We start from the raw sequence: 14,569 nt of genomic DNA, 5'->3' as shown, positions 1-14,569 counted from the left end.
TGTATATCGTAATTTAATTTATACATTTTTCTTTTAATTTTTAGTTGTAGGAGAGTTGTAATAGCTAGATTTAATTTTTCTACACTTTATTTTTGCTTTATCTTGGATGTATGCTAAATATCTACTATTTGATTACCTATTTAAAACTGGACAAATAGACATTAACCCTTAAAATTAGAGCTGGTATGAAAATTTTAGTTCATTAGGTTAATGAGATGGCATATTGAGCTTAAATTTAAAATTCATATAGACTTAATGAATTTTGTCATGCTTTAATTGAATTAATTGAACCATATTAGATTTAAAATCACTTAACCTTAGCATAAAAGGTAGTCCATTCAGACTTAAAGGCTGGAATAAATGCATAATTTGTATTTGAGCTAGACTAAGTCTTATACATAATTAAAATAGTTAAGTAAGCTAACAAAATAAATGTGGGCTGAGTTTAATAAAAATGGGCTAGACTCAGGTGGACCTCACATATTGCAGTGCTTGATATGTAGAAATATTTATATTGCATTTATAGGGAATAACCTGTTAGACAATAAAATTAAAGACTTATACATAAATAAGAAAGTTGGCTTATTGATCCATCTCTTAATGTGACGAAGCTTCCTTATAAAATCGAGAAACGTCACCCAAAGTGTCCCGGAGAATTACCTGGGTGGCGACTCTCATCTCCACGCTAGTCTCTATGGTTAGTTAGCATATTCCTATTAGATTGAAAAGCCTTGTAGTGCAATAGTCACTAGAGACACTTGGGAGCGCGCCCAAAACCGCCGCCCACACTTACTGTTGTACAATCTCGATGACTTGTGCCTCTACAGTATAAGGGACATCTATCGTCTGGGATCTGGCAGTGGAGCTGTAAGATGATCCATGGTTGAAGAAAGAGGGTGTCCTAGCACCCATGCTATAGACACATTGCTTCTTCTCATTTCTTCCGCCTGGAGGAATAACTCCGTAGTGTCCAACTTTGGTGGCTCTGTGGATTCCTCAGCTGGCTGAGAGACAATCTTTACCAGCTGATGATATCGACCTAAAAATAAAAAATTTAAATATCAAAAATAATATAATTTGGAAAAAAGATTATACATATATAAATTGGATTTATAGTTTTAGTTTTACAGCAACATTTTAAGATCATCGGTTGACATACTGACGGGTCGCCATCTAGTGTCTGTCGGGTGTGCATGGCCTCAAATAGCTTAATAGGGTCAGGCTCCCAGCCTAACTCATATATTTGATTATACATATAAAAAGCAGTAATTATAAAACTTAAAATGTTAATATGTATATATAATCCAATTTAAATTAATAAATGTGAAATTAATAAGTTGGTTACATACCATCCTCTTGGCTCGTTCAACTGATCTTGATCCCTCGGCCCAGTCTAGTTGCCCTGATTCTTGGAGGCAATGACATGCTTCCTCTAAAACTAATTAGAGGACAAGTAATTCATTTAGCTACTCCACACCTCCTCTCTAACCACATCTCCTCTCTAACTCTATTCGGTCTCTAACGCTTGGCCCTTCACTTGTATAGTCTGTCACTATACTAGATGTCAGCCTGTGCAGACCACTTTTGATATACCATGGTATCGAGCCGAGAGTTCCAATGTTAAACTTTCTGCAATTTTTAAAAAATAAAAAGAATAAGTTAAGTCAATAATTTATATACATAAGAATTAAAACAGTTTAACAATAAATAATTTACCATGAACTCATCCTAGTAGAAGAGAACAACGTCATATGTCACACTCTTCCAATTGTGTCCACTCGGATGTAAATGCAGAAGAAAATATTTGGATCATGGTGGATAAGCAGCATGTGATTGGATGAATTGGCCACTGCACCAAAAGTTAATAAATTTAACAAATTAAACTAACACAGTAAGTAAATTACAGAACTAAAATCCTTCTTGCTATAACATAAAAGTACTTTTTGTTGGATCAATCTCGAAGAGGCGTGGCCCATATCTAGTCATCATACTAATGGTAGGTGATGGTGGTCCAATCGCGTCGAAGCCTCAGTTGTTGGACTCCCAACATGTATACCACGCGATGGAGTACAACCACAGATGTATCTAGAAGTTGTAAGGGTGGTGGAGTAGCAACCAGAGCAGTTGTTGGTGACGTAGTAGGGGGTGGTTGAGTAGTACACAAAACTGTCGCTAGAGCAGCCGATGGTGACACAGTAGATAATGGAGGTGATGTCACCATACTGGTGGCAGAGGCGGCTGTTGTCGCCTTGAGCAACCACCAGCTGGTACTACCGGTCATCTGCCTCCTGATCTCCCAGCATCATTGTCACCGGTGGAACCTATATATATATAAATTTATGGCGACCTAAAATATAATTTATTAAATTTTAAAAAATTATATTATTTAATTATAAGTAAAAAATTTAGGTTTAATTTTTAAATTTTATTAATTTTTATCTATAATAACAGTGGTCATACAATGCACGAATAAATGACTCATTTATTTATTTTGATTCATATTAATTTTTAAAAATAAATCCTAATTAATCAAATCATACTAATATATTTTTATTAAAATTAGATTATAATTTAATCAATTATATAGAGACTATAGTAAAATAATTTTTCTAAAATATCTAAAAATGAGTTAACAACTCTAATGCTAATTAAATTTTTTTTTTATCAATAGTCATATTAATAAATTTAAATTTATAACTTTGTTGAAAGTTAAGAAATCAATTTCAAAGTACATTATGAAAATTAAAAATAAAAATTAGATGTTAGATTTGAAAAGAAAAGATCATGATTTGTTTAATAGTAATTATTAAGCTTTTTTCAAACTAAAATATTTTAGAAATTGAGTGGGGTTCCGTCGCCTGGCATTTCCCTGCAGATAGATATTGAATTCGATTGGACCATCATTGCACAAATACGTCTCTCTCTCTCTCTCTACAGTGACTCGATACTTTTTCCTTGCAATTAGACGAAAAACAAATATGAGCTATTTTCGCATTTTTTTGGATTTAATCTGATACAATGAGGATTTCTCATTTTAACATTTCGTTTAGTTAAACCCTATTTTTAATAGTTAAAATAGAATATTACCAAATTTTTGATGTCATTTAAAAATTATAATAACATATTAAAAACCAAACTTTCTTTTACAGCTCCTGATTTTTAGATTTTTCAAAAAATTTAGATTTTTTAATCAATTAAGCCCCTGAGCCTTAAATGTCTTCCTGTTAAGTCCTTACATTACTTTTAAATTGAGCCCCTATATTCTTCTCTTTTAATGAAGCCTTGTTTTAATTTTTCACTTTTGAATGAGTTCAGATAGAAAGTTTTAGTATGAGTTAATGTTAGATTAAAAGTATATTGTTTTCACAATTGCCTTTTTTTTTTTCTTTTTTTTGCTTAAACCAAAAGTTTATTTTATCTTAATGATTTCTCTTTTTATAACAAATTCACATGTTAAAAATTATTCTTCTGATAATTATTTAGTTAAAATATTGTTTATTAGACATTAATATTTTAAATATGTATAGATTTCATTTTCTTAAATAAATAATATGTATTCTAAGATTTCATACATTGCTAAGAAAATCTAAATTTAATAAAAGAAGGAAAATATTGTTTCCTCACATTCTTTATACATAGATATTATATTTCTTTGGAAACTTATTGTTCATGTATTTCTATGACAAGGGCTTTATTCTAAGAAAATAAAAAAAAATTAGGAATTAATTATTAAAATATCAAAAGGTAAATAAATTACAATTTTCTTTTTTTTTTCTTGTTAACAATATGTGACTAGATATGAATGATTACGAATGAAATTATGACATAAAGTAGAAAATTAAAGGCAAAATAAATCTACTAAAGTATTTTCCAAAATCTTATAAGACAATAAGGGATAACTCTAATTAGTTTCAAAACAGAAAAGGTATAACTCTAATTCTTAATTAAACTAATGAGAGATAATGAAATTAAAGTCTTATATCTTGATCACTTAAAATACTAAGACATTGTTTGTTTTCAAAATATTTTAAGAATTGAGCGGAGGTTGTACATCGCTTTCCCTGTTAAATTGATATTTATTCCCTAACCTCTAATTGCCTGAAAGGGTTAAATATTAATTTAATATATGCTAATTTCATAATTGTTAAGCTGCTAAAATTAATCAATTACTTTTTTAAAATGAATAGTTTTTGTTGAATCTTTTTATATTATATTAAATCAATAACAACTAACAATTTATCTCTCTACGGGCGTTCCAATGAATAGTTAGTTAATGGACATGACTAACTACTTTATTTCTCAGACTATTAATTAAATTTATAGCTAATTTTAAAATTAATTCTAGTTTCGTTGGTTATATTATAAATCACAATGCTATATTAATGAGGCAATATAAAAGTATGTCATTTTCTAATTATCTAAAATCATTTTTTTTATAATGTGACTTATATTAATAGATTATTATCCTTTTTAATTTAAATAAACTTTTAAATTATTTTTAAGTGTCATTATTCTATTGGATGATACATCAAGGTATTAAGGCACTATAATGAACAGCACCGTAGAAATTACCTAACTTTTTTACCCATGTGTTTTATTTTCTTTCATTTAAAAAAAAAAAAAACCCTTAATAGGTTTTCTTTTTATATTCTCTGTAAAGATGAAAATAGAAACTAAAAGTAGAAAATGGAAACAATATCACCCTCTCGTTTTTGTTGGTAAGATATATTGGATTATAAAGCTAACCTCTCATTACTGCTGTTCATTTGTTGGTCTTGTCTGTCCCTGCTATTCATGATGTCCACTAACCATTTTATTTATCTTAAAGAAAAGAAACTAACTGCTTAATTAAGCTTCATTTCTGCACACATATATTCAGTAAGTCAACAAATACTAAAACAAGGCTCCTACATACATGGAAGGAAATATCTAAGTTCATGATTGTTTGGTGTCAATGTACATTCTAACCGCTATCTTTCACACTATAAATGCTTGCAAATTACATGCATATTCTGCCTATAAATGCACCCAAAGATTAAAAGGGTGATTCAAAATCTGGCCTAACTAAAGAAATAACCAAAAAAGAAAGATGAGAAACTTCATGGGTTCTGGTTTTTTATTATTATTGCTTGTTATAGTATTGAGCGCAAACCCAGTGCATGTGCATGGTGACCTTGATTGCCCCAAAGAGATAGTAAAATTGAGGCCCTGCTTTTCCTACTTGGATAACACTGGTGATCTGAATGCTCAGTGCTGTATGGCTGCAAGTTTTGTGTTGAAGGACGCCCCAACTCCACAAACTGAACAGCAGCTTTGTGATTGCTTCAGGGGCTTGGCAGTACAGCATGTGATTAGCCCTGCAAGGATTGATCTTTTAGGCCAGATGTGCCATCTCAAGATTCCTGCCTGTGCCCTTAAACTCCGAGGAGATTGACTCTGCAACACATAAGACAGATATTATTAATGCAGTTGCCTCTTGATTTCTCTTCCAACTTCTCATGATGTTTATAGAAGTGTTTGTTATAATTATCTGCAGAATTCCATAGAGGAAGAATTTTCTGGAGGTGCAATGGTTGTATTGTATGAATAATAAAAATAATACATAAATAGCAATGGCTGCTAATTTGAATAAAATTTTTATGTCGCATGTATGAACAAGAAACACTTTAATATTTTGATAGTACATCTTCATTTCTCTTAACTCTTGTCCACATGATATGACATATAATAGTTATACAAAATTATCCTTAATATTTTGAAATTGTTCTTTTATTTAACAAAATTATTTATAAAAATATTATAGGCACTCAAGAGTTGGGCCGAATTGAGATCTGATATTTAACATTTTTCATAAATAAGAGATTACCCTATTGTCTCTTTCAATCAATGTTCTTTCTCATTTCTAGTCTTTTTTTATAAAAAGAGAAAAAAAAAAGATTTCTTCCAAGATATTTTTTTGTACTAAAGTTCTTTTATAAGACTTAAAGAAATATGAAAAGTATTACGATTTTTGTATAAAAATTTAAGCTTTGCAGTTATAAAGATATTAAAACAAATTTAAAAGAAATAAGAATTTTTATGATTAGAATCTTTAATTTGTTTTTTGCGATTTGAATTAGTTTTTTTATAATGGTGAGAGATGTCGGTTTCCATATATATATATATATATACTAATAATTTGATAATGTAAGTGCATGATTATTTTATTTATTTTATATTTAAAAATCTATCTTATATATTATTAAAGATAATAAAATTTATTATTGATATGTAGTAGCTATAACAATTATTATATTTTTTAGTAATACAATAGTCTTACATTTAAATAAGACATAAATTTTTGCTATATTCATTATTATCATTTATATTACATTTAATTTTCTTATAAATATTTATAATTAAATTTTTTTTAATATGCCATTTTTCTCATTGAAAAACAGCATGACATAGCTTCATAGAATTTTGCCACATGGAATATTATGGAAAAACCTGGTATTCTTTATATATGTACTAGCAATATGCTTGTACTAATATACAATTATTGACAAGTTTATGATATGAATTTTTAATTTGACATATCTTATTTTAATAAAAATAAATATATTATAAAAAATAATCTTCTTTAATTATTATTTTATTTTAATAGCATTTTACTTATATAATTTTAGAATTTAATAATTAAAAATAATTTTAAATTTTTCTTTAAAAAGGTCAAATTATATTATGTTATATTTATGAGGAAAAATATTTGAGACTAAAAATAATATAATTTAAGTAAAATAATTAAATTAATAATTGTAAATGGTTTTCTTATAAAAGTGAAGAAACCTAATTGATAACCAAACAACATTAACTAATTTAATTTCGATATTGACACTATTTTGAATTTAAATTCTTTAATTTATCATATTTCATAAGTAAATTAAATAATTAAGTTAATTATTATTAAAATTAATAAAACTTGTATTTTTCATTTTTTTTATTTTTTAAAGAAAGATTTAAGATAAACAAAAATGATAATTCAACAAAGAGGCGATCATATAGATATAAGATAAAAGATGGTCCACCACAATATAGAAATTTGAACTTCAGATATTTAAATAGAAAATCTTAAAGAAATTAAATATATAGAATTTTACAAGATAAAATGCATGAGATAAAGAAAATAAAATCAGATAAATTAATCATAAAATTTAACACAAATTTCGATAAGTTAATTTGAAACTTGACCTAAAATTTGAGGCAATCCAAACTAAATTTTATCTGAACCCGTAATGATCTGAATATGAAAAACAAAAGCAGGGCTAGAAAGACTTGAACCCGGACAAGTCGAAACACGACCCAACTCGAACCCGAACTCGAAACTAACAGAATATGACATCATCCGAACCCGATTCAACCCGCGTATTTTCCATCTCTACTTTATTCTTCTATTTTTAAAACTTGAAAATGATTCTAATTTGATAATTTCATGCTGTGTATTTCAGGAAAGGTCAAGGATAATGTTGCGCTTTGCTGATTTGATTGAAAAGCATAATGATGAACTCACTGCACTTAAGACTAGGGACAATGGAAAACCATATGAGCAGGCTACTAAGGCGAAATAGCAATGGTTGCACGACTATTTCGATATGATGTTGTATAAAAATAAAATAAATAAATAAATAAGTGCAAATGGACACTACAAAAATAATAGTTTAGAGACTATTAGATATGGTCTCTGATTGGTTGCTAAAGCTAATTAGCGACCACTTAGAGACCCATCTAATAGTCTCTAAATCCTTCGTCGCTAATGAAAATAGCAACCAAATATTGAAGTGGTCGCTAAAAATAGCGACCACACAAGTGATCTCTAATCAGTTATCTAAAAAGTGGTCTCTACTTGGTCTCCAGTTAGTCGCTGATGCACTAACGTAGAAGACCACTTGGAGACCAATTAGCTTCCACTTGGCAACCACGTGGCGTGGTAGCCATGTAGAGACCACTTATTTGTGGTCGCTAATGTGGTAGCTATTTAGAGACCAAACAAAAGTGGTTGTTAGCATGTTAATCTCTAACTTTAGCAACCAAATAATAGTGGTCTTCGAGTGGTCTCTATTTAGCTACCACATCAAAGTTCTACTAAATAGGTGGTTGTTAATATATATTGAAATTTTTAATATATTTAGTTTTATTAACATTATATTGCATGTCGTTTAAGTTATATATATAATTATAAATAAAATTTTAAATTATAAAATAACCAAACAAAATATGAATGTAATTGAAATTAAGAATTTTGTAAAGTATAAAATATTAATAAATACAAACACTCTAATGACGAAAAATAAACAAATCCAAGGTCACAAGTTACAAAATCGATGTATAGTCAAAGAGTCATAGAAATAGGAAAAAAAATACTAATAAACTCACGACTCGCTAGAAGGTAGATCTTGCTGCGAGTCATCGCCAGGTGGATTGAGTAGAGGAGTAGGAGACATACGGTTGAATGCTCTAGGTCATCCCTGAGCCAACTAGCGCACGGTGGTCTCCAGTATCTGAATCTGCTTATCTCTGTCCTGCAACTAACTCGCCAACTGAATGGTAATGTTTTCAAATTATCGAAACCGCTACTCGTTAATCCCACTAGTGGTAGTTGTGGAGGTTGAGGCATCAAAGTGATATGAAGACGTCTTATTCTTCCTTGTCCAATATATATATCTGCTATGTGAGGATGCATGAACTGTCTCTAAAAAAATTCTCTTCTCCTCTTGGGATAGTGGCACAGAATTACCGTCTTCATCACGAGACACCTCTGTTAGGTGCTCCTCAAGGCTTTCCTACAGTCATTGGACATAATATAATATATAAATTAAATAAGTTAAATTAATTAGGGCTACTAAATTAATTAAATTAAATTAAATTAACTAAATTAATTATAATTAATATATTTATTATTATGCACTTACCCTAACTTGACTAGCGCGATCATCCACATAATGCCTCAATCCATCATCGACTCTAGTCATGTGAGTCTCATTAAACAGTCGGACCTTGCTCGGGGGTGCACCTTTAGCCATTTTCTGAAAATAAAAAATAAAGTACATTCTCATCATCATCACCGCCATCATTATTATTTTGATCATCAGTCCGACTCTTCTCAATTCTACCATCATCAATATCGTCAATCAATATTTCTTTTATCACCATCATCACTACCTTCTTGAACATCTTTACCATTCTATATTATTCTCATCCTCATCAGGACTATCATCATCATCATCATCATCTTTTTTTACAATCCTCTTTGCCATCTCCATCATCATCATCATCATTATCCTCTTTGTTACTATCATTAACATCCATATCAACAATCTAATTAAAAAAATTAATTATAAAATATTATTTATTCAGAATCTAAAAGATATACATTAACATAAAAAAATTAAAACATATACCTTATCATCTTTACTAATTTCATCTTCAAGATTTTCCTTACTTGCTTCCTTTTCAAAAACATCATTATCAACTTGTAAACCATCCACATCGACATCTTCCTTATCATCAACAATCTTATAGCAAAACTGTACAAATAGTAAAAAGAGTACATTAAGTATACAAAGGTTATATTAATTATACAATAAGTATACAAAGTATATAACATATACCTCATAATCTTTATCTCCAAAATCAGAACTAGCAAATCTTGAACAATCACTTTAAAAATTTATTAGATTCACCAAATATACTCTTTTTTAAAAACTTGAAAGAATGAGTTAAAGATGAACTCCAATTTAGAATACGAGGAACATACCACTTGTAAGAATAGCAAGCTTTCCGACAACATACGAGCAACATTTACAAAACCAAACTTGAAATGCAAGAGGAAAGACAATCAAATGATAGAAATTACTGTGTTTCATAATAACTTTAGCAAGAAACTTATTCTTCAAAGAATCAATAGTGACATCAAACACTTCTTTACCCTATAGATAATCATTCAACTTTCCACTATCAATTATATCAAAAAGAGACTTGTGAACCAACTTATCCTTAATAGAAGTCAACAAAAACATATTAACAAAGTATAAAACAACAATTTTTACCACATCTTCATCACAATCACACCTTTTTGACAAAGAACACTCTTCAATTGATTTATTAATTTTCTTAACACAAGCAAAATATTTCTCAATAGTAGTATTCTGACCTCTAGAAAAACTAAACTTATTGCATTCACCAATACAATTCAAACCAGTAATGATTGCAAACTCTTCAATACCAAACTTTAATTAAACACCTTTGATGCAAATCCACAACTCATTATCAACTTCTTGTAACACATCTCTCAACAACAAATAGTGAACAAGTTGTGGTTGAAACTTAAACTCTGGCATTTAAAGAAAAGCACCAAAATAAGTATTACCAAAAAACTCTAATTGCTTTTCCAAAAGTTTAGATTTTAATTGACCAATAACTTCTTCACCAATATGACTGTGTATTTTTGCACAAAAATAATCTTCAATTTCAATGAAAAACTGCAAAATAAAAATACAGAAAAAATAAAATAAATAAAAATTATTCTAATAGTAAAATTAAACATATAAAATATATACTTAGAATATAACAAATATATAAAAAGAGTATACTAAACAATCACTAAAAAAATAATAGAAAAATATAACAAGGGCTTATATACAACTTTATTTTTTGTCAACTATAAAAAATAAAATCATAAATAAAGAAAAAAATATAATAAACAACCCTAACAATCATACTAACACATAAAAGGACAATTATAGTACTGTTAATGTACAAAAGAATAAAAAAAGATTTTATTTAAAATAAAGCAAACACAAAAACTAAACATATAACAAAAATATATAAATAATATAATAACTAAAAATTAAAGTAGAAAATTCATATAAAAACTAAATAAAAATAAATAAATTAAAAAATAAAAACAGATTAAGAAAAAAACACATTTAATTTGGTTGAGTTATTTCATCAAACATATAAAATGCATATAAGAGACAAAGAACAAAAGCATAAAAATCACTATTAAACAAACAACAAATCTACCAAAAATACAACAAATACGAAAACTAGTAAAGATATACCTAATTGAAAGTGAAATATATAAGCAAAAATTAAAATAAAAAAGTAATATTTTTTTTTTCAAAAAAAAGTACTTTCACCGAGACATTTGAAGCAGGCTCTTGAATGGTGATTTCCTTCATTTAGCACTACTTTCAACTTTTTTTCTTTTCTTTAACAGAAGAAGATGAAGGAACTTCTCTCTTTTTTGTCGATTTTCCCTCTAGAACATTTTTAGATGAAGAAACACCAATATCTTACTTCTTTTTTAAACTCTTAACAACTGATTTCTTACCCATTTTCTTAGAAACAATATTTAAGAGAAGTAGAAGAATAAGTTAAAACCATGCTTTATATATATATATATATATATATATATATATATATATATATATATATATATATATATATATATGTATATCCAATATTCAGAGAAACTAGAAAATAAACTGTCATGCAACAATGAGAGTACTGAACAAGAAGAAATAAATAAAAATTTGAAAATGAAAATGAAAAAGGAAGTTAGAAGAAGGAAAAAGAAAAAAGAGAAAAGAGTTTGAAAAAAAATAGTAAAAATGATATAAATAGAGCCAAAGTAAGTAAAAATGAAAATAAAAAAATAAAGAAAAAGTACAGTAAAAATGATATTTTACAAAAAAAACAGTATGTTATATAATTTCCTCTTAATTTAAACCTTTTTAGGTTATTTTTAGACTCTAGGTTTAATAAATTTATATAAGGATGGAATTATATCGAAGCGCGTTTATATTACCAAAAATTTATAACTTGTATGCTTTTTCGATAAATAATTATGAAAATACCTAGTTGTTTTACTTATTACATTTTCACGCTTTTGACTTCCTTTTTTATGTTTTCTTTTTCTTTTTCTTTCATTTCTAATAGTGTCTCTTTCTCTTTCATTTTCTTTTCCTCTTTTATCCAAAAGCTAGATTGAGAAGAAAGACAGTATCTCACTTTTTCTTAGATCTAAACAAAAAGTTACTTTTTCTTTAATCCCTTACAACTAGATTAATTTTGCTAAAATAAAGAAATCAATGAAAAGAACAGAAAATAAAAAATTAGCAAAGTCATTGAGATGGAAGAGCGAAAATAAAAGCAATCATGAGAGATATGATAGAGCCTTATTATGGAAAAAAATACAGCAAAGCTTGATTCTTTAAAAGCTATTCTTTCTGCTCCCCAAATTGCTTGTTTTTAAACTAACTTCTTCTTCTTCTTCAATGAACTTGACTACCTCAAATACCAACATGGATGTGGAAATGGTCGATGATGATCAAACTAAATTTTATTAAAGCCCATGGGGAAGAAGCTAAGAAAGAAATGCAAGCTTGCAAAACGCAACCGTGGTGAGGAGAAGATCAAGAGGAAATATTTAAATCCAAAAAATGTTAAGGATTTGTGTATTTAGCTGTGATGGATATGTCCTTCTTAATGTGCTTTTTCTTACATTAGTATAACGTAATAGGACAAGTTCTGTATTGTTTTCTTCTTACACGACAACTTTGTCCCTGATTGTACATGTACCTCAATTTTTGTAACTGAATTGAATCAAAAAGATACTATTGAACTCGTTAACATTTGGATTGTCTGAAAATCTTGTCCTGTTTATTTCAATAATTTCTAAATTTGGTCATCTCGTTAACATTTGTGCTCTTCCGTTTTCTTCATAGGAAATTAAACACCTTAGTTTACTTGTTGATTTCTATTTTTTTATTTATTTTAGTGTTTTATAATTGAATGATTTTATTTAGGACTTTAGAGCCGAGCCGAGTCTAACTTTAATAAGCTTGAATTTAAATTTTTACTATTTTGTATGAATTCAAATCGAGTTAAAGTTCAATATTAACGATCTAACTCGAATTTATTTTGAAATTTATTCATTAAAATCTATTTTAAACTTATATATCAAATCTTACTTGAATTTTTTTAATTACGCTGATTTATTTAACAATATAATCTATTTCATTTATTGAATTAATTAATTCTAAATATTTAATGTATAAAAATATTTATATACATTGGTTTATATAGATTGATAAACATGTATATATAAAATGAAACAATTATAATATTTTTTATTCTTTACAAGGTCCATTAATGAGTTAACTCATGAATAAGCTCACAAGTCTATAAACGAGCTAGTTCGCAAGCTAATAAGCCGAATATCAACAATCTTGAGTTTGGTTTGTTAATACTAACGAGCTAGAACGAGCTTTTACCGAGTTGAGCTTCGAGTAGTTCATGAGACACTTGGCTTGTTTACAAACCTTGATATTTGGTTGAAGTTAAAATTAAAAATATAAATTTACCATTTTTATCGTTATTTTTGATATTAAAACTTCAACCTAATTAAATACGAAATTACCAAAAATTATTTTTGCTTAATAATCCCTCTATTATTCGGTATTGTTATTTTAAATATTAATTTAATGTAGTTACTGCTTTAATTTACTCAAATAAATTTAATAAATTAATTGTAAAAAGTATTATTATATTTTAATACTAACCATACTTAAAATAATTTTTTAATAACACAAAATTATATATTCTATTTTTATTAATGGTACTAAATTCTATATTAACTGCTTAATTTAATTATGTATGAAAGTTATAGAATTGAAAATAATATCATTGCTAAATTATTTCATTTCGAATTTATTATTTATTCATTTTGAAATTCAAGATTTTAAATATAGTAAGTCATAAAAAATTTAGGATATCACATAGTTATTTTGAATGATTTTTTCATTAACATTTTGTTGATGTTTAGGTAACATTAAACTTTTTGTTTATATATGTGTGTGTGAAAAACTAAATAAGTAAGGATCAAAAATATTTTGTTCTTCTATTAACAACTCTCACAGGATTTTTACATGTTTGTTATGTGCTTTTAACTTACATATGTTTTTGTACTCGTTCCATCGTCACTGATTCCGTTGCTATTTTGGCAACAGAGTTTTCTATTGCAAAATTGGCAACGATTAGAAAGTAACTAATAACAGCATATTCGTCGCTTATCCTTCGTAATTTTTATTTTTTATTTTTATATTTTTGTTAGCAATTTAAATATTAATTAAGAAATCAGATTTGACATTAATATAAAAAAAACCAATGTATATAAAATAAGTATTATTAGTATACACTAACAAATATATACAAAGAGTAAAAGAAAAGTGTGAACTACGGGTCGGCGTCTGGCTGACCCTAGTCGTCAAATTGATGTTGCTGGACTAGGGCGGAGAAGATGTGCCAAAAGTTAGAAACTCTGTGAGGACCTTTTGGATGAGTTGTCGGACACAATTTTGTCTTCATCTAACATAGACTGCACTTGATGCTGCACAATTTAGATGACTCACTCTCTCAAGAGTTTGGGGTATCTGTTGCCTCGGATCTAGCAGTGGAGTTATAAGACTATCCATGAATGAAGAAAGAGGATGCCTTAGCACCCATGTCATGGACGTGGTGCTTCTTT

The 14,569-nt window shown here is 27.9% G+C and overlaps 2 protein-coding genes and 1 long non-coding RNA gene across 3 annotated transcripts; 1 reads left to right on the top strand and 2 right to left on the bottom strand.

Moving 5' to 3' along the window:
- Nucleotides 1-585: 585 nt before the first annotated feature.
- LOC125370193 lies at nt 586-2,285 on the bottom strand. The gene is made up of 4 exons (XR_007216120.1): nt 1,941-2,285; nt 1,717-1,849; nt 1,350-1,629; nt 586-1,039 (listed from the first exon to the last, which is right to left on the bottom strand). It is a non-coding gene; the product is annotated as an uncharacterized LOC125370193 (long non-coding RNA).
- A 2,804-nt stretch (nt 2,286-5,089) lies between these two features.
- On the top strand, nt 5,090-7,607 carry LOC125370185. The gene is made up of 3 exons (XM_048374892.1): nt 5,090-5,385; nt 5,470-5,572; nt 7,488-7,607. Exons 1-3 carry the CDS (start codon nt 5,090-5,092, stop codon nt 7,605-7,607), a joined length of 519 nt encoding a protein of 172 aa, XP_048230849.1.
- Nucleotides 7,608-8,349: 742 nt separating this feature from the next.
- On the bottom strand, nt 8,350-9,634 carry LOC125370210. Its single transcript, XM_048375083.1, has 3 exons — nt 9,438-9,634; nt 8,949-9,062; nt 8,350-8,819 (listed from the first exon to the last, which is right to left on the bottom strand). The coding sequence occupies exons 2-3, from the start codon at nt 9,057-9,059 to the stop codon at nt 8,610-8,612; spliced, it is 321 nt and encodes a 106-aa protein (XP_048231040.1). The 5' UTR covers nt 9,060-9,062; nt 9,438-9,634; the 3' UTR covers nt 8,350-8,609.
- Nucleotides 9,635-14,569: the final 4,935 nt, after the last annotated feature.

Source organism: Ricinus communis, chromosome 5 (genome assembly GCF_019578655.1).
Source record: "Ricinus communis isolate WT05 ecotype wild-type chromosome 5, ASM1957865v1, whole genome shotgun sequence".
NCBI lineage: Eukaryota > Viridiplantae > Streptophyta > Magnoliopsida > Malpighiales > Euphorbiaceae > Ricinus > Ricinus communis.
Note: the sequence above shows the minus strand (reverse complement) of the source record. Positions and strands in the feature narration are given on the sequence as shown.